The sequence below is a fragment of the Bos indicus genome, chromosome 7 (genome assembly GCF_029378745.1).
Source record: "Bos indicus isolate NIAB-ARS_2022 breed Sahiwal x Tharparkar chromosome 7, NIAB-ARS_B.indTharparkar_mat_pri_1.0, whole genome shotgun sequence".
In the NCBI taxonomy this organism is placed as follows: Eukaryota; Metazoa; Chordata; class Mammalia; order Artiodactyla; family Bovidae; genus Bos; species Bos indicus.
Genome location: NC_091766.1, coordinates 49,877,964 through 49,902,229, shown reverse-complemented (window position 1 = coordinate 49,902,229; position 24,266 = coordinate 49,877,964). Strand labels below are relative to the sequence as shown.

General features: G+C 39.0%; 2 protein-coding genes across 3 annotated transcripts in view; one reads left to right on the top strand and one right to left on the bottom strand.

Annotated features, from left to right (window-relative positions):
* CTNNA1 (catenin alpha 1) overlaps positions 1-24,266 on the bottom strand; it is a 177,959-nt gene that overhangs the window by 45,810 nt on the left and 107,883 nt on the right. For both annotated transcript variants that reach the window (XM_070792049.1, XM_070792050.1), the window contains exons 8-9: positions 2,993-3,073; positions 1,662-1,814 (exon numbers count right to left, since the gene is read on the bottom strand). In XM_070792049.1, the coding sequence (XP_070648150.1) occupies positions 1,662-1,814; positions 2,993-3,073 (234 nt within the window). The remainder of the gene's footprint in view (positions 1-1,661; positions 1,815-2,992; positions 3,074-24,266) is intronic.
* On the top strand, positions 15,677-22,284 carry LRRTM2 (leucine rich repeat transmembrane neuronal 2). The gene is made up of 2 exons (XM_070792057.1): positions 15,677-16,449; positions 16,795-22,284. Exons 1-2 carry the CDS (start codon positions 16,446-16,448, stop codon positions 18,339-18,341), a joined length of 1,551 nt encoding a protein of 516 aa, XP_070648158.1. The 5' UTR covers positions 15,677-16,445; the 3' UTR covers positions 18,342-22,284.

Sequence of the window (24,266 nt, the reverse complement as noted above, 5' to 3'; positions counted from 1 at the left end):
GGATTTAAGTTACTTAACTTCCCTAAGTCTCAGTTTCCTTACCTGAGAAATGAGGAATGTACACTGTATTTGCATATATTGCGTCCATACATGGTACACAGTAGGTGCTCAGCAAGTGTCAGTTCTGCTGGATGGAGAGGATGAGGATTGTACACCAAGTCCTTAAAAAGTGACCTTCCTCCAGCTGAAGAACAGACCAGGACTGCCCTGAAGGTTCAGCCTGCCACACCCTTTCAGATGCCCTTTCCCATGCCACTACAGTAGCCTTTTACCCCAGGCTGTGGGCTGGCAGCATCCTTGCTTCCTATCTCACAGGCACACTTTCTGAGATGCAGGCTACTTACGGGAGGCTGGCTTCCTGAAGACAATCTTTGTATATTTGGAGGTTATACCTCATGCAGTCATACAACTATTGTGAAAAGATTATGCTTAATGGAGACACAAACTGCAAGCCTTTGGACCAAATGCCAGAATCATTAACTTGAATAGAAGACTGACCTACATATTTTGTACATAATTAATTCAGTTAAGGATAATGATCAATGTTCAAAGAAAACTAGATGTAAAATTAGTAACATGTTTAATGTAATAACTGATGCTTTCCTTAGACTATTTTACAGTGTTAACCTGGCCTAATATCACTATAAATCCAAGTGTGCAAGACACACATTTTACATAAAAGGCTCATTTTCTGTTGTTACATAATGACCAACTTACCAAATGGTCTATAGAATATTTCTTCCAAATATTAGGTGTTTTACATTTGGGCTACAAAATTAAATAACTTGCCATATACTTACTATGTGTCAAACTTTTGAAATATAGTAATAATGAATCAATTAAACAGTAATATAATTTCAGTAATCAAAAGGTAGGAGCAAGCCTAACTTATCTGGAAATTAAATAGCGACTTACTCTTTCTTCTTGTCACCTTAACAAACAGACAATAACATACAGATTTCTACTACTCAAACATATCTAATTAGTAGCATGTTAGGGCTGTTTCTTTAGGGCCAGGAGGTGGCGGCTGTGTTGCATGGCTTGTGGGGCCTTAGTTCCCAACTAGGGATTGAACCTGTGCCGTTGGCAGTGAAGTGTAAAGTGTTAACCACTGGAAGGCCAGGAAGTTCCCAATTTCTTTAGTTTTATAAAAGGGTGATGGAGGGGAGGCTGTTCTCAGGCAAAGGGTTAAGCACTTGACACACATCATCTCTTAAATCTCAAAATAATACTTAGATAGGCATCATTAGTATATTCTCATTTTATGGAAAAGAAATGGCATTCAAAGGGATTCAGTAACTTGCCAAGATGCAAGCCCAGGCAGTATGACTTCTAAACTCCAGCTTCTAGCCACTATTTTCTACAGTGTCTTCTGAGATTAAGCATGTCATGATCTATCTGTATCTGCATTAAAACTAAGTGGAAATGTTAAGATTCCAGGAATAGGGACTATTTTTATTTAATCAGGTACATAATTAACGTAAACTTAGCAAAATGGTAGTTTGGGATAGATGTTTAAGTAATTATGAAAAAGACTTTTGTCTTACACATATTGTAAATAACATGAGTCCCTAAATTCTTTAGCTGATTCAATAATACGGTTAAAAATCACCACACTCCACCAAGTTACCCATAGTTAATAAAACGGCTAACATACTTACCTCAATTAATTTGTTGGCATGTTCACGGAAAACTTGGGCATATTCTTTAACTTCTTTCTCATTTCCATTCTTCGCAGCCTCAATCAATACTAAAAGTGGAACGTTGGTTTCCAGAAATGAATCTGAAACATGGTCCATGACAGCTTTGCGGAGCTAATAATTAAATTGTAAAAATTTGATTTTGTTTCTACCAAAAAGCTAGACTGCTTTCTTCTCTTGCACTTCTAAATCTAATGGAAATTCATGACAGTTTGGCTGCACTTATATGAGAACCCCTCATGTAAGCCATGCAGTTATATAATCTGCAACACAGGAAACACAATTGCGGAGATAACAGCTTATACTACAGTTAAAGCATTTCAGCAACAGAATCTCAGTTTTCAAAATAAAACCCTTTTTTCTTGGGAATTACAAAACTAAAGCTTCTCTCTTAAAGGAGTGTTTAAAAAAAAAAAAAAAAAAAAACTAAACAGAAATGACCTCTAGGTTGAATTAGCACATAGCCTTGGAATATAATTGGCCTAATTGGCTAAATAAAAATGAGAAGGGAGAGGGTGTTAGCACTTTCTGAACAGGGTTAGCACACTATGAACCTTAAAACTGAAAAGTTATCTTTATAACCATGTGTGATATTACTTTACTAAAAGGATGATGGGTAGCTACATTCCATCTTTAATTCTGCTATATACCAGACATGAACAATAAAATATTTCTCCACTAAGTATGGAAATTGTTTGTATTACAACAATTACAACTTCTTTTTAAGTCTTAATGTTGCTTTACGAATTCAATCCTATCTTTTTTTAAAAGATTAATACTCAATTTGCTCCCAAAATGTTAATGAGATTCTTTAACATTAAATGAAGAGAAAGACGTCTATACTTACAAACTCAGAAAATTCAGAGCCCCAAATAACTATACTCTGCATATCTGTACTAGAAACACATCTTCACCAAGAATCAAAATCAGAAAAGGGGCAAGTCAAATACATAATTTCAACTTCTATCTCTACTGTTTGTAAGTTAACACCACAAGATCCTTCAGGGTATTTTCTGAGGTCCCCAAGTCATTTTAAGTTGATTTTCTTACCTGAGCATCATTTTTATAGCATAATTTATTCAGTCCATTCCAGTAGGACTGTATTACTCCAGGTCCCCAGGAGATTTTAGTAGCCATTTAACAGAAGCTTATTAGCAACAAAACAGTCAAATTTCCTGTGAAAAGTCATCCTTTAATTCAAGAAAGCATATGGGTCCAGTATCTGTTGGAATTTTAACCAAAATAACAAAACCAAGAACTTGGGAAAGCAATCAGCACTTCTCTCAGCTTACCTGCCTACGCAGGTCCCTGGTCTTCTTGGTCATTTTATCTATTGCAGAATTGAGTGCATCACTTCTTTCTTTACGTCCAGCCTGGAACACAAGGAAAGAGGTGCACATTGTAGTAATTTATTTATTTATTTTTTGGTAGTAATTTATAAGAAAATTTAATGGCAGTCAATAACTAAGTTCAAATCAACATTGAAAAATCAATTTTTTAAGCCCCAAGTTGGGATACACATTGGGGTGAGGAGAGAACCATGTGGCTTTGTTCATAAAACCCTAATTTTAACCCAACTCTTAGGCTCCATATTATATCATGATGGAAACTGAGGGCGTTTTGCCAAAACAAGAGAAGCCAAAAGGCAAGACTTTTGCTTAAAGTTCTGCTAGAAAAATTAAATGTCTATTTTAATACAAGGTTCAGCATACAATTTCATTAATGAACCAGTTCTCCTTGAACTGCAGGCAAGAAAAGGTAATATCTGATTTTGATGAACTCTTAAGATATGAGGAATGTCAAAATGTGAAAGATGGCACCTGGCACTAAAACAATGTGAAACAATGTTTTAAAACAAAGATGTTTCATAATGGACAGGAGTTAATAATGTATTTTATGCAGCTCAAATAAAAAAGTGCTTTATAAGACTACTTCAGTTAATACTGTATATCATATAGGCCAAATAAGAATGCTTTGTAAGATTACACAAAAAGCCTAGGCTAAGCTTAATGCAACTGTATTGCATAGAAAAGAACATATCAGCCACTCTGAGAGAGTATAATGCTATATAAATCAGCATTTCTTAAGAGGGCAGGGGGCTGAGTGGACATTTGCTTGGGGAACATTCTAAGCAGAATCAAAATTGATGGTAGTTGAAAGAAAAGGGACAAAGGTAGTCATCCCAGGTAGAGCTGGCTAGCCATGTGCTTAGAAATACCTTGTAAGACATCAGGTTAAACTATGAAACACATTAAAAGCTTTTCCTTACAAAATGCCCAGTCAACAAATGTGGCTCATTCTGTAAAGCATGTAGTAATTACAGAAGAGATATAAATGGACAAAGGAACTTAACCCAGTGTTCCTCTAGCCATGGGTGCCCTCAAGGTATTCTAATATAGATATACCATCTACCTAAGTCAGTATAGCAGATGAGAGCCAAGAAGATGTAGTTATATACTTTCTGAGTGCCTTTTAACATTTGTTATTTAATTTCTCCCTTATCCCCCATCTGTTGAATGTGGACAATGATACTTGTCCCTCTGCCTCTATCTCTGGACTCTTAGGAAAAAAGAGAAGGAATATTTAGGGATATAGGTTATGCAGCAAGAGAGAGGAGGAGACAAAACATTAAAAGTTGAAATACAACCAATACATTGATATGGTCCCTATCAAATCTAGTCAGGGCCACATTCCAAATCTTTCCTCTACCTGTACTGTCAATAAAATTAAGTAATTCACTAATATTAATGGGTTTAAGAAAAAAAATCTCAACAAAAACTGAGGAAGTATGAGAATTTCTTCTACCTTTAGGAATGAACTGTGATTTATTCATGGGCATCAGTCAGAAAAGAACTTGACAAGCATAATTAGTTACTGACAACCTTAAAGATCAAAATACAAGATCTAAGGCAAAGGTGGCTAAAGTTAAAAAAAAAAAAAAAAAAAACTGACCTCATAATTAATGCTTAAATCAGGAAAATCTCAGCACATTTCTTAGAAACTCAAGCACTCATTTAGAAGTAAACCTAGTACAATCTGTCATATCTAGCTGTGTGTGTGTGTGTGGGGGGGGGGTTCTAACAGATCATTTATTTCAGAAAACATGTTATCTGAAACTCAAAGGTTGAGTTCAACGACCTCATGAGCACCTAATTACTTGCAACCACTGAATGCCAGAAATGTCCTCAATTTGGGTAGAAGGATTTACTTAGAAAGTTACATAAAAGCAAATTCTTAAACTTGACTTTTGAGGGAATTACATTCACACAGCAAAGTTCACTTTAAGATGCAACACACAATATGAATCTGTTAATCCTTTGTCATACTATCTTAAAAATTAATTTGTCTTTCTTGTTACTTTAGGAAATAGAGGCTTATGCCTCATTAATTGGCGGGGGGGGGGGGGGGGGGCCGCCGCAGTTCAGAAGCAGTTATTTACTGACGTTTTTAGGTTATGCTAGATAGATCATCTTTTAAATCAAAGCATCCTGTTAAAAAGAAAAAAACAAAGAACCAGTCCAAACAGCAAGTTTATAGTTACAATCATTTATAATAGAGGTGAGTACACACACTTACAAACTTAAGCTTGAGAAAAGCAGAAAGCTTGCTGACCTGTAAAATAACATCTTCTCTTTGAGATTAAAGCTGTTATGATCTTTTGTTTCTAGCTTTGGCTAGACCAAAGTAAAGTTGCCCAATGAATTTAAGTAAATTCTTGGCTCCCACCTAACTGAGAGACTATCCCACCAAGTAGAGAGACCACCTAGGCTCACTCAGTTTTGATACGTATGCCCCTGCTAAGCAGTGACAAAGGCATTCTAAGAAAAACATAAGGCATGTTTGGGTTTCAACATAAATCTCCTCCTCAACAAGTAAATATCAGATGAGAGACAAAGGTTATTAGCTGCGACTGCCTCTAAGCAACTAGGTTTTGGTTGAGACAGTAAAAGGGCTTTCAAAACCCATTTTCAAGAGAAGCATGAGGAAGCCACTTCACCTTCCTCCTGCTTCTATTTATTTAGATATTCTTTAGTGAGTACTCTGCATCCATGGGAGCAGGCAGGACTAGCAGTAATTCTTTCTCAGAAGGTTTCTATCTGAGATAAAATAATTCAGAGCAACTCCTAATTCAGCAAGACCCTGTCTTGTGCTGGGCCTGACAGGACTTCTGAATGACATTAACAGTGGTCAGAGCAGTACATAAAAGTCATACAGGAAGTTACATTTAAGTTTGGCATTGATTTTTTTTTTTAAGTATTAAGAACTAGAATTTTCTGGAGGATTTTACCCATTTTGGTGGTGACTTCTGAGTGAACAAACTTTTTTCTCTTCCAAAAAAGTCTCCTGCCTCAGAAACAATAAGCATTCTCTTATAACAAATCTACAACTCTCAACCATTCAAGATGATATTGAAAGAGGAAACAGAACAGGATCTATCTTGAAAGCAGGACTCCATCTTGGGCCGGACTGTGGACTTTGAGCTATATGCCCAGCATCTATCGAAAGACAAACCAACTGGAAAACCAGGCCCCAGGAAGGAAGATCCCCAGGGCTCTCCATCGCCTAAAAGAATACCTTAATTATATGTGTAACCGAATAGAATCATACATTCTATTATGCTTACTGGGGTATGATCACAAGCCTATTGATAATTGTCCACTGTTAACCACCTAAGCTTAAGGCATGAATCATGGGTTAACTTTGATTGTATCTTTCTTTTTCCTTTGGTCAGACTAGTTTCAGGGAACCGTATACACTTGGGGTATACAGTAAGTAAGTGTTAGTAGCTCAGTCGTGCCCAACTCTTTGCGACCCCGTGGACTGCAGCCACCAGGTTCCTCTGTCCCTAAGATTTTTCAGGCAAGGATACTGGAGTGGGCTGCCATTTCCTTCTCCAGTGGATCTTCCCGACCCAGAGATCGAACCCAGGTCTCCCGAATTGCAGGCAGATTCCTTACCGACTACAAGGGAAGTGCCTGGGGTATATAAGGTTTTCACAAAGACTGGTCGGGGTCCTTGGCTAAGAGGAGACTCTGCCTTGGGCCCGCCGGTGTAATAAACTGAACTCCACTATCTGCATTGTCCTTCTGAGAGAGTTTGTTTCCCAGAATGCATGGCTACAATACCAGGTGTCAGCACTGTGTCTGGCACATAGGTCCACCAATTCCTTGCCCATACCCTACCATCTGTCCATTCCCTAACTTCATTCTAACTCTTCCCAGTTGGAACGGGATGGAATATGTCCCTCGCACTGTAGGTGGCATCTCAAGGCACATTATTCCCTAGACGCCATGTGATAAAGGTTCCCAGGTGAACGCCCAAAAAGTAACAGCACAAAATAAACACAGTGCTTCCAGGGAAAAACACAAAGTGAAGACTTCCACAATACTTCCAGGGTGAAAAATACACTAATTTGAAGATTCTGCATGATCCATTCAGGGCTCTTCTACGAGAGGGTTCCTTCTCCTAATTCTGCACACTCAACCTGCCAGAGCCGAGCCACTCCCATCACTTCACTGCCTCTGGTCACTCAAGATATGATCCATCCACACACATTTAAATTCTTCAGACATGCCAAGCTCTCTATCACCTACCTGGAATACTCTTCCCATCCGTCTTCTAACTCCTTCCTATCCTTTAGATGAGGTATCACATTTCCTTGTATAAGTTCCCTGTGGCCACCTCCAACCCTAAGTTTCATTTAGGTGTCCCTCTGGGGTGCTTCCACGGCACCTCATTGTTTCCCCTCATAGCCATTCTCAAATCATACCCTGGGACACCTGTTAACATGAACAAGATGAGAAACCAGTGACCACAGACGTGCTTAAAAGTCATAGGACTTAGTGTGTCATCTACATGGCATATTATCAGTTACTGCTTTCCTGTTATCAGTGAAAATATAAGGCTTTTCAAACAACCTCAAATATTGTCTACCAAATACTTTCTATATTTAATCTAGAGTAAGGCTGTAAGAGAATAGCAGCGGAGGATAAAATCCAATTTAAGGACTATTTAAAAGGGAACATTTAAGAACGATTTAAAAGGAAATAGGACGTTCCGATTAATTTAATAGGAAGGTCTAGTTCAATACAATGCCTCCATCAGCCATTAGAAAATTAAAATTTAAACACTAAGAACCATGACATTTCATAAGATTCAAGTCAGAATGGGCATCTGAAGCCTCTTTCCCCCAATGACAATGAGAGAGAGAGAAAAGAACAGAGCAGCATTGTTACTTGCAGGTACAAAAGGGGAAAATGAGGCCTGTCATCCACTATACTGCCATCAGGTAAAGCTGGGGATAAGGAACTTTAGAAAGAAGTGTTACCAAGATGCTGCTGGAAGACTTCAGAGATGAACAGGGGACCTGATATTAAAGAAATTCTCAAGAAAAATATTTTGAAAACCCAGGGAGACTTGAGTTCAGTCAGTATCCTCACACATGCTAAGTCGCTTCAGTCATTCCAACTCTTTGTAACCCTATGGACCATAGCCTGGCAGACTCCTTTGTCCATGGGATTCTCCAGGCAAGAATACTGGAGTGGGTTGCCATGCTCTCCTCCAGGGAATCTTCCTCACCCAGGGACTGGGTGAGAAGTCTCTTATGTCTCCTGCATTGGCAGGAAGGTTCTTTACCACTAGCGCCATCTGGGAAACCCTATACCTTCATAAGTAGGACTAAAAAGTTTGCTGTGGGATGGGCAACACATTATCATACAATATACATTTGGTAGATAACAGAAACAGCAATTTGACCCTTCTTGTTTTACCTCGCCTACACATGGCTGACAGGCTTTGTATTAACTGAATGTGACAAGAGTTGAGGCAAAGATTAAGTAACTTAATAGAATAAAATGGTCAAATAGACCAGCATTCCCAAATTTCTTTCAAAGATACCCTCTCACTCTGGTTGCAAAAGACAACTTTCTGGTTTACCTAATGTTACCTATTTCATCCTAAAAATGTTAAAACTGGGTAAGAAACTCGAATGTTACATACTATAACCTTGCTTTCTTTCTCTCTCCCCTCAAAGAAGGCATAAGCTTAGAAATGAGCCTTACTGGTTCATCTGAGTATTTTCTCAGATGATAGCCAGCCTTGCTTACTACCTTTAGATTTTTCTAGGCCCCATGCCATATTACACCTGAAAATGTGCCTATAAGGTCTAACAAGCTTAGGTGTTACAACCACCATTAACATTCCACTATGGCTTAACTATGCCATGTCCCTTTACATGGCCACTATAGCACAGAACTAAATGAACTGTAGTGAATATGTTGCAACCTTTCCACCAAATCCTGGGGAGACCAGAATGAATGTATGAACTACCACTTTCCCTTCCTGGGGAAAACAAAATCCATGATGGAGAAAAGAACAAACTGAAGCATGTAGCTGAGATATTTCAATCGCTTTTGAGACACCAGTTTTCTTCTTAAAAAACCATCTACTTGTTAAATAGGTGCTGTGCATAGTAACTTGGGAAGCTGTCAGATGCGCAAATAGGTATACAAATTAAATATATAAAGGTCATTTTAAAAGGCCTTAATTTTGAAGCTACTAATAATCCAGGAAAAAATAAAATGACTCAAATGTAAAGATATTTCAGAAGGATTTTTTTTCCTTTAAGAACTGTAGGATCTTTTTTAAAATTTATTTTTAATTGAAGGATAACTGTTTTACAATATTGTGCTGGTTTCTGCCATACCATCAACATGAATCAGCCAGAGGCATACATATGTCCCGTCCCTCTTGAAGCTCCTTCCCACCTCCCACTCCATCCCACCCCTCTAGGCTGTCTCAGAGCACCAGTTTGAGATCCTTGAGTCATACAGCAAATTTCCACTGGCTCTCTATTTTACATATGGTAGTGTATATGTTTTCATGCTACTCTCTCCATTCGTCCCACCCTCTCCTGCCCGTGTCCACGAGCCTGTTCTCTATGTCTGTGTCTCCATTGCAGCCCTGCACAGAAGGATTTTTAAAAGCTCAGTTAACTGGTAAAATCAGGTTAAGATTTGTGATAAACCAGGAAACATTTCTGGTTTCTGCATTGATTTAAAAATAACCTTCTGAAGGATCTGATCCTCTTCTCTGCTAAAGATAATGGGTTAATAGGGATTCTCTGTTTACTGAAGATACTACAAATTTCATGTTCACCAACTTGTACTGGATCGTTACCGTAATATGGCAAGTGTGTGTCTTAATATTAAGAAAGATTATCACCTGTTTCACCATTCATTAAAATTAAGCATATATAGCAAAGATCATAAAACCTTTAAAAGACAAATGACTGACTGGAGGAGATATTTGTAAAATATGTCACAAACAAAATTAGCTTCTTTAATAAGCAAATAATCCCTGCAAATCTTTAAAGAAATGACCAACTGTAGGAGTGGGGAATGGAATGACCAAATGAAGTACACAATCCACAGAAAAGAACAAAACTAACAGTATACCGACATCCAAAATGATGCTCAATCTCACTCATAACACATCAAAGAGAGCATTTTTCACCTATCAGATTCACAATTTTAAAGTCTGCTTTATGGTGTTAGGGTGAGGGGAGGGTTAGTATACATTTACAGACTACTGAGGGAAGTATAAATGGTTTAAAATTCTTTGGAAGGTAATGTGGCAATGTCTATCAATTTTAAATATATACCCCCTACAACCCAACAATTTTTTGTTAGGAACTTACCTTATATATAAACTTGCCTAAGTATGCAAAGATATTAAAAGAATATTCATTTTACACTGTCTCAAAGGCCTCAAAAAAAAACTACATGTCCATAGATTATAGTATAGCCATACAAGGGTAAAGCTATGAAGCTATTAGGTACACGTGTATGCTCACACACAGGGAAAAATTATGAAGCCATTAGATAGACCCCCACCATGTTCTCACTTTCAAAAGCGCAAAAAAAAAACAGAGGAAAAGAATCAGCTCCCATGGGAGCTCAAGCCTTAGCAACATGGGGTCAATATATCAACAGCAGCTATAATGTTGACATGCTGCTATAAGCCATTCCTAATAAGAAGTGATCTTGTTCTCTTTGGGCCGAGTTTTTGTTATTGGATTTCTCTGCATTGACAATATCACATGTTCAAATACTTTGCTTGCCTTAAGCACATGTTGCCATCTCTCTACCCCAGAGGACACTAAGAGGGAGGAACGGCATTTCCAAGCTTCAACAACCAAGACTGCATATAGCTGATATACTGCAAATTCACCCACTTAAACCTAGCCAAGTGGGTCAAAGAGCCCACTAAAATTGAAAGAGATTCTTCTAAATATGAATGGGTATCTCAACTCTTAATCCTATCCTGTGCAAATGGTTTCGTATAGCCTGTGGTCGTCTATGTAGGCAGGAGGAAACATATCTAAGTAGAAAGCTACTCTAAATGCAGAAAGGGAGAAGCAGCAGGAAAGATAAATCCAAACTTGGCTCTATTTCAGAATAAAAAATGAAGCCTACCACATACAGAGGATGGGGGAAACATGAACACAATGAAGCCACGGGCAGGCAAGAATAAGAAATGTGTGTGTGTTCAGTCGCTCAGTTGGGTCCGTCTCTCTGTGATCCCATCAACAGTAGCCCACCAGGCTGCCCTGTTCATGGGATTTCCCAGGCAAGAATACTGCAGTGGGTAGCCATTTCCCCCTCCAGGGGATCTTCGAGATCCAGGGATCAAACCTTCAAGTCTCCTGTATTGGCAGGCACATTCTTTACCACTGAGCCACTGGGAATCTTCAAGGGCTTGGTAATATAAATTTCAATCAGTCTATGTACTTATCAAGACTTCAGGACTGTTCTGTTTGGTTTGGGTTGGTCTGATGTCTACAATAGGTAAAATAAAAGATCTCTGTGGTTTAAAAGCACCTCAGCTCAAACTTCTATGGAAGATTTTCCCTTAGCTAAGATTTATCACCCTAAGATTTACTGCTGAATTTTCTAGCTGTGGGCACAGAACACAATGTTAGCACACGACACTAGTTCTGCCATCCTGCCAATAGCAACAATTGCCCAAAAACACATGTCTCCAAAACTAGGAGAAATCCCACATTTTGAAAGTCACAGCATCAAAAGGAACACAGCTCATCATCATCAGTGTAACCATCACTCCTTCTCTCTGCTCTCTCAGTCATGTTTAATGAAAGTAACAAAAGAACTTTTAAAATATCACAATCAATGAAAGGCAAGGACGGGATCAAACTGTGGATTCTGTAGGCCTAATGTAGACAGTCTGCTTCTTAAAAGGCTTTTGGAAGGAAAGATTCTCAGCAACAGAGATACTTACTAACACTCAAAGTGGTCCTCTGTGTTTTCACCAAAAATCTAAGGGCCTAGAATTTTGAATGTTCTCAGATTCTCTGGCTCTACCTAGGATAATCAATTAACTTGATGATTAATTAACTACTCTTTAGCCCATGTCTAACATGACAGATTGGAAAGGCCATCAATCCTTACATATTCTATCTGCCTCTGTCAGACAGATTCTGTTTCTTGGGAAGATAACAAGCTGATGTTTAGTGCCAAACCCCAGTAATTTCTTAAAGAGCAAATCACGGACTTTCCCTGTGGCCCAGTGGTTAAGAATCTCCCTTTCAATGTATGGAATGCAGGTTTGAACTAGAAACCAAGATCCCAAATGCCATGGGGCAACTAAGCCTACACAGCACCAACTACTAAGCCAGTGCACTCTAGAGGCTGTGCTCCACAACAAGAGAAGGCTATACACTGGAACAAAGACCTAGCACAGCGAAAAATAAAGAGTAAATCAAAAACTTAATAGTCAATCTTTGCCTCCAAACACATGTTTAAAAACAGTGAACTCTAGGATTTATTATAATTTTCTCTCATCCTCGTTCCCTCCCACTTCTCAAAAAAGGCTAGTATTGATAAAACTCACTGAAATAAAGATACTGATACCAGCATCTTTAGGCCCAACTGTGGCTGCCAACTAAGAATCCTAAAAGGTTCTTGGGAAGGGATATATTCAGACCCACAAATCTTATATCTTTTTGCAACTTTTTGATAATTGTGAAGAGACCTCCAAAGAACCATGACCAAGACTGGTAGCCAGAAGATTTTCTTTAACCGAGCACCTCTGGGATATGAAAATTTGGGGAGTCGGGCACGATTGGTTAAGAAACACCTGAGTTTTCAGCATAAAGCAAAATCCAGCTCCCTAACACAAAAGATTAGAAAATTTCACGTTATACATCTGCTTTTCCAAAGAGATATTTATTCCTGATTAGCAATATATGTTAAAAGCAAACTTTCATGAAAAGTAATGCAGATAAGTATTAACACCTAAACCTGGCCACATGACTCATTTAATTTGCTTAAACCCATTCACAGAGAGGACAGACAGGCTAGATTTTACTTGTCCTTTGCCTTGTCACGAACAACTATAACAGTGAAAATTGAAACAGATGATATCAAGAGTACTTTCCAGAGGTTGTATTGCCACTTTAATTAAGTCAAAGGCATATGTATGCAGAATAAAGCCGTTGTGAAATGAAACCAAGAAAAGGTTTAATTCAGAAAGAACATGGGTTTCTTTTTAGTCCTTCTAGCTAACGAGAGATAAAGATCAAAAAACGATACAAATCTCCCTCAATAGGAACAGTGTACTCCAACCCATTTTAAGACAAACATCACATCTTCTTTGATTCCACAGCCTAAACCTTTTGAACCCAAAGAGAAGTCAAGTGGGCAAGACAGCTAATGACCTAGACAGACCGTGCTCTCTGGGTACTGTGGTATAGCAGGCATTACTGCCCACTTCTCTAGGTGCATCAAAAAATACTCTTGATTGCACTGGTGCTTTTCTGAACAATTTTCCTTGCCCACAAATCTGTTATAATAGTATTAGGATAATGTAATTTAAGGGTTTTTTATCTGTTAGTATACTGTAAGTAGGCCAAGTAGACTACAAGAGCAGAAGGGAACCAAGAGTTCAAGGGGAAGGAAATGCTTTTCCCTCTAAATTTTCACATATAACTCATTCCTAATCATGGTTGCTCTAATCCAATTGATTTCAACACTTTTCTCCACATGGAACTAAAGTGGTTACTTTAGGGGAGAAATTAATCCAGCTCCTCCTGCCTTGCAAAGGTTTTTTTCATCAGAGGGTGACTAACTTCAGTAAGAGCATTTATAGTATCCCCAGGACTTCTTTTCCTTAAAAAAAAAAAAAAAAATGAGAGACCACCCTTACCAGACACCCCTCATTGGAAGCTTTGTGAACAATTCTGTTCCCACAGAATGGTCACTCTGAAACCTAGGGTCACAGACTCTAAGAATTTGATTAAACTTTATTGACAGAAAAATGTACAAGTAACACAACTCTACAGGCCAATTATGGACTCGGGTTAAGAACTTCCAGCCTACAGAGAGAGAGACTGTGGAAAGGATCCAGGTCAGTGGAGGAATGGCATCCTGAATTCTAAACGAGGACCTCTCCCTCTCTTCCTTAACCAGGGAACAGGAAAACTGGGAATACTAGTTCCTGAGAATAAGGGGTTCCACTCGTGGGCAATGTTGGCCTGGGGACTTCTCTCTGGCCTGGAGAAGCTGACTGAGAACTGTCCTGCTGGTAGGGTCTGTCTTTCCCCTCTCCTTTCACAGGTGTCAGACATGCCCCATGGGTTTTTAGACTCTACCAAACCTAAGGAGTATTTCTGTCATCTTCTCTCTCCCTTTACACATTCCTGGCATTTTCCTCAATAAAATTCTTATACCTCTAATCCTATCTTGGGGTCTGTTAGAAGGAGGAGCCAAACTACACACTTGCAATTGCTGCTGTCTCCACAGAGACCTGAGGGAAGCACCGTGGAGTCTTCAGTCCTCACTCTGGCACTGCATTCCAACACAGACACAACACCCCTTGAGAAAATAACTTCTTACACACACCCCGTGTGATAAAGCGCCTGGAAGCCAACAGATTGATGGTGTTCTGGTTTCACAGATACCATGGGGCAGTTTTCAGATTTCTGCCTTCAAGTCTGAAACAAGACCTACTGAGGATAAGTATGAGAGAAATGGTATGAGAGAAATGGCCAAGAAGGCCAAATCAGTAATGTCAGGTGTACAAGAGGCCTTATCTTCATCAGGCCTGAAACTATGACCCTAACTCACACTAGAAATAACTTTCATGTTTATACAGTAGTAAACATGGAGCTGTATATTCGTAACCAAATTCTGAAAAGTGATACTATTCAACAGGAGAAGATAGTGTTAGGTCAAGTAAAAACAGCTAAAGCAAAAATTCTATTCCAAAGTATAAGTGATCTTTTGTATTCCCTAGAGAGATTCTAACAACAGTTAGTATGAGACTCAGTTCTTAAGTGTGCCAATAGGCGCTGTTGAGCATGCAAATGCTCTATTGTTTGAGGGCCACAATACCCCAACCCAGATCGCTAGAGGCTTTTAGCTTTAGGAGTAAGTGAAATTCTGAGGTAAATACAAACGACCATGTCATAATCTAGCCATGCTGTACCACCTGTCCTAAATTATTTCTGTTCCACTGTTAACACTTAGAGCATGCAATATTAAATGACTATATCAACCTACCCTTTTCTCCTACCAAGACATCCAAAGATTTCTGGATTATTATTTTTCAGTTAGTATTGTGATAAAACACTATTATATAAAATAAGACAAAGAAGGAGAAATCATTTTAATTAGCTTTCTCTTAAAATTCTCAAAGAGTAGAATAACCAAATTCTTTGTTTTCCAACCTTTTCCCTCCTTTATTCTTGGTTTTTAACGCTAAATTGTTAATGGCAAAGAAGCAAAGCCTATTGAGCTAGTTTACCAACACATCTGAAGCAAATCATAGTCGTAACTTCTATTTTAACCAAGCATGACAACCAAGTGATTGAGTAGCTTTCCAAACTACCAGAGCAGCAGGCACTCACATAGAATGCTGTTAAATCAGCACTTCATAAATCGTACAGGCTCCTGCCCATTTAGATGCTCTCTCTATGCAGAATCGGCAGTCTAATGCTGGCTCTTCCAAGCATTAAAAAATCGTCACTCTGCTAACCCAACTCACTGTTCAGAAGGATCTTCTTGAATGCAGCCTTTATTACAACCTCACTGCTGCTTCCTACACTGAAGGAATACCATGTTTTCAGGTCAGGAGTTCTTTTTTCTCGCTTTATTATAATCGGGGGTCTTACAACGACCCCGACATTGTTACAAAGCACGCTGCTTTATAACAGTAAAGCTTCTGGAAAACCCAAACAAAAGACACGTCACCCGGTGACGTCAGCCTATATACAGTTCTGTGTGGTCGCAGCACATAAGCAAATCCATTCTTGTGCCGTTTCTCGGAAAAGCTTTTCAGTAAATGCACTCATGCTGCTCCAGGAGCTCTTCTCTGCAACAAGCCGCCCATCTGCCATCAACAAGTTAAGACCGAGAGAACTAACGGCTGCGGAAAGGAGAGGCTGAAGCTTTGATTAACCAGCTGAGCAGTTAGAGGAGGACGAAATTAATAACTTATATTCAAAACTGATTTAGAGTGGTCAAAGAAAATGAAACCAATGCTTTCAAGAGGAATATCCTAAGGAAAAAACAACTCGCCCTGGTGGATTTCAATTTTACTCGGAAAGCCTGGGACACAGAAAACAGGAAACTGGTCAAAGGCTCCTGCATGTTAGAGCCTTTTACAGACTCACTGCGTTGAGTCTGACAACCGAGACTGAATGCAGCCTCCAATGTGCTCAGAAGAATGGGTAAGTCCATGTATTTAATGTGTCTTGTACAGTAAGCAAGGAGTCACGCTTTTAAAATAAGCCATTGAATTCACATTTTATGAGAGAAATCACTTGTCACATTTTTGGATTTTGAGGTTTAGGTAAAATATATATTGCTGATGACAGATGTGTTGTATCTCCTTAATGGTTTAAGTTTTGTTCTAGTCATACTAACAAGGTTAGTTTTTTTACAGCAAATGAAAAAATAAGTTATATGTAGTGAAATCTTTTGCCATAACGTTGTTGTTGTTGTTGTTTTAAAAGCCCGTATGCTCTGCTGAAAAATATTCTATCTTCTTGTTTTCCTTAAATTATATTCTGCAGGCTTACATTTCAAGTGGCCATTAGGGGCCCCTATGCTAGCAGCAATATATGCAATGAGTATGGTTTTAAAAATGCTGCCTGCGCTGGGTATGGCGTGCCCACCCAAATGCCGCTGTGAGAAGCTGCTCTTCTACTGCGACTCTCAGGGCTTCCACTCAGTGCCAAACACCACAGACAAGGGCTCTCTGGGCCTGTCCCTGAGGCACAATCACATCACAGAGCTCGAAAGGGATCAATTTGCCAGCTTCAGTCAACTCACCTGGCTCCACTTAGACCACAATCAAATATCAACAGTAAAAGAAGATGCTTTTCAAGGACTATATAAACTTAAGGAATTAATCTTGAGTTCCAACAAAATATTTTATTTGCCAAACACAACTTTTACCCAACTGATTAACCTGCAAAATTTGGACCTGTCTTTTAATCAGCTGTCATCTCTGCACCCAGAGCTTTTCTATGGCCTCCGGAAGCTGCAGACCTTGCATTTACGGTCCAACTCCCTGCGGACTATCCCAGTACGCCTGTTCTGGGACTGTCGTAGTCTGGAGTTTCTGGATTTGAGCACAAACCGTTTGCGAAGTTTGGCTCGCAATGGATTTGCGGGATTAATCAAACTGAGAGAGCTTCATCTAGAGCACAACCAGCTGACGAAGATTAATTTTGCTCATTTCCTACGGCTAAGCAGTCTGCACACGCTCTTCTTACAATGGAACAAAATTAGCAACTTGACATGTGGGATGGAGTGGACCTGGGGCACTTTAGAAAAACTAGACTTGACTGGAAATGAAATAAAAGCCATCGATCTGACAGTATTTGAAACGATGCCTAATCTTAAAATACTCCTCATGGATAACAACAAGTTAAACAGCCTTGATTCCAAGATCTTAAACTCCCTTAGGTCCCTCACAACCGTTGGCCTCTCTGGCAATCTGTGGGAATGCAGCCCTCGAATATGTGCTTTGGCCTCCTGGCTAGGCAGTTTCCAAGGTCGGTGGGAACATTCCATCCTATGCCACAGCCCCGACCACACCCAGGGAGAGGATATACTAGATGCAGTCCATGGATTTCAGCTCTGCTGGAATTTATCAACCACCGTCACTGCCATGGCTACAACTTATAAAGATCCAACCACTGAATATACAAAAAGAATAAGCTCATCAAGTTACCATGTGGGAGACAAAGAAATCCCAACTACTGCAGGCATAGCAGTTACTACTGAGGAACACTTCCCGGAACCAGACAATGCCATCTTCACTCAGCGGGTAATTACAGGAACAATGGCTTTATTGTTTTCTTTCTTTTTTATTATTTTTATAGTGTTCATCTCCAGGAAGTGCTGCCCTCCCACTTTAAGAAGAATTAGGCAGTGCTCAATGATTCAGAACCACAGGCAGCTCCGATCCCAAACACGACTCCATATGTCAAACATGTCAGACCAAGGACCATATAATGAATATGAACCTACCCATGAAGGACCCTTCATCATCATTAATGGTTATGGACAGTGCAAGTGTCAGCAGCTGCCATACAAAGAATGTGAAGTATAATATCTACCCATCATCAAAAATTACATCAGATAAGTAACCTATTTTACATAGTAGGGGCTAAATACATATCTAATTTTTACCAATGGTGACATTAAGCCTAATTTTTCCAAACCAAGTGGAGACTTAGGTTTCTGACGTGTTGAAGTATTTTTAATTTTTTTAAATGAAACCATATTTTAAGTGTTAAATGAAGCAATGCTCACATTAATTTGCACTCTTGTGGGAAAGTCTAAAAATGCTTACTTCAAAATAAGACATTTCATGTATGTAATTATATACTATTGTGTGTAAACATTTACACTAAGGTCTCCATATGCTATTTTTTTCTACTGAAAACAGTTTGGAAAGACGCTACTGAGCAGAAAGAGATATGGATCAATACTTGTTTGATCATTGCTCTCCACCCCAAGTACCACAACTGGCTTGCTGCTTAAAAGGAGACTTAGCAAAGTTCTCTTGTATGATAATTTGGTATTTACTCAAACCTACAATTTAATGCCAGTGTGGGGAGTAGAATTTTATGTATGCTGAAGACTGGTCAATATTAAACACTCTTCTTCCAGAGTTTTTGCCTGGGTTAGTAGGTATTATCAAAGTCCATATTATGAAATCAGAACCCTTTATGTAATTCTAATAAGCTGAGTAAGTCTTTAATATATATAAACAATGAATCCAAGTGATTGTGAAAAGGTCTCATTACAATGAAATCTATACTAAATAATGACACTGACTTCGTATCATATCTCTAGTTTGACTTATAATGGACATGTTGATTTTTGTGGCATTTAGATAATTATTTTAAACTAGTGTTAAATTATCACTTTACTAATTAGTTTACTAAATCCTATACTTACATTTATATGTGAAAAAAGATATAGAAATTATTTTGGAGAGAAAAGAGATAAACTGAGTCAATTTAACAATCTTATGACCAGCTTCTCACTCTAGTTTGAAAGCACACACAAATACACCCTCACTCCCTGTCTCTCTCTCTCTCCCCACTCTCTCCTCCCTGTCCCCCTCTCCCTGCCCTGTCCCCCTCTCTCCCTCCCCCTCCCCTCAACTGTCATGATCAAAGATGCCTTGACAAAGGGGTTTAAACCTCTTTCCTCTGCCTTTCCTTGATCTTCAAGCCTCAAAAAGCCAAATTAAAAATAACTGGCTAGCAACAGGCATAATACTGATTCTTGTTAGAATATATTTTAAAAGAACCATTTTTAAAAAGTACTTTCTAAGTATTACATGCTAAATTTTGACCTTTTAATGGATATCAATTCTTACTGTTTAAGAGCAGGTCCTTCTAAGTAAAGGGAACAACACAGATTTGAAGCAAACCTTCTCATGGCAGAACACTCTACATGCCTATGCAGCCACACAGTGGTAACTCGAAGGAGGTGAGGAGATGAGAGAAAGGCAGCATTTTGAAATCTAACTCTCCCTGAAACAGGTTAGCAAAGTTAAAAGGAAGCAAAGCAAATGGGCAACTATACATGATCTGAATCAAACAGGGCAAAGGCCCTGGGACCTGCAGCTGGAAAGGGGTGAGGGGGGAGATTCTCTGTTATTAATATAAATGTTCAGCAATTTAAAAATGATAATGATATCACATTTCTCGTGTAGAAAAGAGCCACAAGTATTTTGTTTATTCAATTATGATTTCCCCAGAGAGACTATGACATATTTATGATTTAGATATAAGTTACCAATTCACACAGAATTTTTCCATAAATGAGGTTCCACTAGCAAAAATACTAGCAAAAACCATGAAATTAGACTACTGACTTGATTTTTAGAAGATGAAAACTGACATTTGATGATGAAGAAAAAAAGGCATAAATTCTTAGAGAAAATCATTACCATAAAAAAAAGTTATCCTTTACTTCATTCAAGGCCTATTTCTTCCCAGGATGGAACTGAAACATGTTAAGACTATAGTTTAACCCATGAGATTTAATACTGAAAGATGTCTACCTACATTTCAAAGAAAATGTGTCTCAGTAAAAAGCAGACAAGATCACAAATTATAGTAAAAATGTGCTCTCTACAATTTCTAAGGTGGGCAGATTTGTTTGGTAAAGTCTCAGTCCACCTCAGCAGATCTTGAGCAGTGAACATTTCATCTCTTAATAAAACTAGACCCTAGGTCTGCCTGGGCAAGGATAGAAGCTGATTTCCCAGCATAGGGCACAGCTCACACTTTCCTTTCAGAAGGGCTGGATCAGAAGCCCCTGTAACAAATGAGAGCTCCAGTAGCTAAAATTTACCAACCCATTTATCAGGATAAGCATGGCCATTTGTAAGGGAACAGCTTTGTCACAATACAATTGTGTCTTAGACATACAAGATTCCACTAGCTCTGAAGGATAGCAGAGTACTTTCCATCATTTCAACCACAACCCCAAATTAATTGAAACTGTGAGCAGAAGGGTGAGAAATATTGGCTGGGAATCCCCACATTAATCCTAAAGATTACAGTTAGTAAAATGGACCATCAGTCGGCAAAATCCTTAATGTACATAGGAAAGTAAATTGGAAAATCAAGCCATTTAGTAATTCAGGGGAACAGCATAGCCAAGGCCACCAAGGCATACTTTTCAGTTGAAAAATAACAGATTTTTTTGGCCCTTCATCTTTTGGGCAATGCTCTCTGAGAAAAGTGAATAACAGTGCCAAACAGCGCTTTCCTTTTCCATTTAAAGAGCAAACTTCCCTTTTCAAATGCCTATAGAAGGCAAGATTCCTTTTAATTTTGGTCTATTTGTATTTCTGTATCAGCACAGGCTTGAAGATGAGACTGTTAGTCATATGTGCTCTCTTTACCAACTGGTTCGGGTGGAAGACCATCACAACTACACTGCAGATGCTGGCAATATAATGTTAGGCCTTTTTTACTGTCTTATTCTCTTCAACTCCCCCATCCCCCCTTTTTCATTTTTAAGATTAGAAGAAAATGACCACTTGAAAACCAGAAAAATAAATCTCTCTGGAAAAAGGAAGCTAACGAAGGCTCTGATACTGTACCCACCTAGTAACCAATAGCTAGTTTGGAATTATTTATATTCATTTCTGTAGCTTGCCAGGATTTCAATCACCTTTCTGAAATTAGAGTGAGTTGATAAATTTACAAATGCATACAACTCAGAGAATACCCACTGCCAACAACAAACAGAAAAGATACTAATTTTTAAGCCAAAAATCTGCACTAACACACATAATTTCTTAATGTGGCTAAGTTAATTTTTGTACCAATTCACTGAATGGAATTGACTGAACTTCCCAACTCCACTAATTATTAAAATCCATTTGCTTATTCTAATGCTGGTCACCAAGATCTAGACTCTTTCCAATAAAAATGAGCCCTACCTATGTAGCACTAGGTCTTAACCCTAAATTCAAAACAGGCACACCGTTTTCTTTAGGCATACCTCCTCTACACAACGATGGGGGGTGGAGACTATAAATGCCCTGTTCTCTCTAAAGTATGGGTATCAATATGAAATTTTGAAATATTATTTTTACATGATCATTTTCCTAATAAAGCAATACGACAGATCTGACTCAAAAATCTGTTTGTGGACATGCTTTTCATACCTTACAGGTTAAACGGCTTCAACTAGAAAAAGATAAAAGAGATGAAGATAGATAATTAAATATTTCTGTTCCTAACCTAGGGCAAACACGTAGTACTTAATTTAAGGTTAAAACAAATAGTAAATGGCTATTTAAGCTTTCATATCGCTATTGCAAACATTTTGGAAATGTCTGCTACTCCTGCAATTAACCTGTTCCTCCTTGGTAATTTTTAAAAGCCTAATCTATGGAATGTTTGATGAACCTTCCGACCAACACTGGAAACTAAAAGTACAGTCCAAACATATTGTGTTCAATCACCCTAAGAGCCATTTTTTGTGGGAGTGGTAGGGGGGTGGGGTGGGGTGGGAGGTGGTCAAGTGGGTTGGGGGGGAAGGGAGAAGAAAATACTATTATACTGGGGCAGGGGGTAACCAAGTGCAGTGTACAGGGAAGTTTTGTTATTAAAATTGTGTATACTGTAAAAAGTGAATGTCTGTTTTTTCCTGAAGCTTTTCCTTGGGAACCTATCAATTCTGACATGTGAAACTTGAAGAATCATTTATGACAGATACAGAAACCTTAAATGAACAGTTGTTTTGTACCATGTTCTCTATAATGCCAAATGTGCCAGTTGGAAATAGGGCAGCTAATCATCACCTGTCTTCATTCAAAGACAGGCAAAAAACTAGGCCAAGAAGTAAAGCGGGGGAGAGGGGCAGGCAAAAAAACCACCCAGCTGATAAACAGCAGTCATACAATAAGAAGCTACTCTATCACAAGCCTTTGCTACTGGACAAACAGCTGTCTATGGGGCTCACCGGGCCCAAGGCTGGCCACCATCCCTCACCCCTCTAACATTTGTGTTCTGCCACAGCCTGGGGAACCTCAAAAATGTACTCAATTGCCTATACCCAGCAAATAGCAACGTGGCCTCTACCTCAGGGATCTGTTAGTACACATCCTAGCAGTACCCTGCACACCACTCCTGGAAGGGAAGTCCACAGGTGCTGACCATGCTGAGGTCTCTAGGATCCCTACATGATCCACCTTGTCCCAGACAGCAGCTCAGTAAGTATGGATAGGGGAAAGGAAGGGAATATTCTTAACCAATCTCTCCTTGCTTGGCATAAACATCCCAAGGACAGGGCACTTTGCCTGGGCAGCACTGTGGGCAGAAGCTAACCTGGCCTTGAGAACTGACTGCCACAGGTCGCCGTACTTGCCAGGATGACCTTAACAGTTCTCCAGACCAGCAGTGCAGCAAGACCAGATAGACAGGAACAAACATCCAGGGATGAGGAGATCAGAGGGGCTAAGAGAGTTCTTACACCAAGAACCTCAGCAGTAATTAGAGCAGAGGCAGGAAGCACAATACAAAATTTGACTCAAACTAACTCATACAGTATGCACTAGAGGGCACAGGTGATTGTGGTTTCAAGTTACACAAAAGAAATGAGATCCTATCCTTTATGGAGTTAAAAGCAGAGTTTATTAACATAATTCTCGTACATTTTAATCTTGAAAATCCCATGTAAAGCTACATCTGATTTCTTTATCGGTTATTTTAATTAGTTTTGCCTGTATGCCACAGCATTCTCAAGTTCCCACTCAGATTTATAATAGAATTATTCAAGGTCTGTTTAAAGAGATTTTTTTCTTTCTTTAAATATATCTAACCAGCTGGGTACTCTGGTCTCCCTTAGAGAGACAAAATGTACTACAAATTGTCTTTTACAAAGAAAGAAAAGGAAAAAAAGGTGAAAATCATAGCTATTCCCAGTATCTCCCCATAGCATGAGTTCCTCATCACTAGACAATGTTTTGGGAACAGTCTTAGGGACAGATGCTGAACCTCCCTAAAGCCCTATCTGAAGGAGACACTAAAGAGCAAGAAATCTCCAAAGGCAAGTACAATGAAACATGCTATCCTGTAGAGCCCACAAACTGAATATACCATCCTTTTATACATGGAGGACCTAGAGCAAAGCTAGCCCAGGCCTCCTGGCTAGAAACCCAACATGACGGAGCACCTATGAACAACCACCAACAACTCTGAAGGCCGGTGGCTACACCATCACCTAAAGAGAAAAGGCTCTTTCCTCATTTGGGACCAGATTTTAAAACTGTGGCCCCAGAGACAATTTCCAAAGACTTTTCACAGCTTCCATGAAGAGACTTCACCAAGAACCACAGTGAAGAGAAGCAAAAGTGTCATAACTTGACTGAATATTGATTCACAATTGTGCTCAGTGCACAAAAACTCCACCTTTATGCCCTGGTATTTCTACCAAACACACACACACACACACACACACACACTCTCTCTCTCTCTCTCTCTCTCTCTCCAAACAC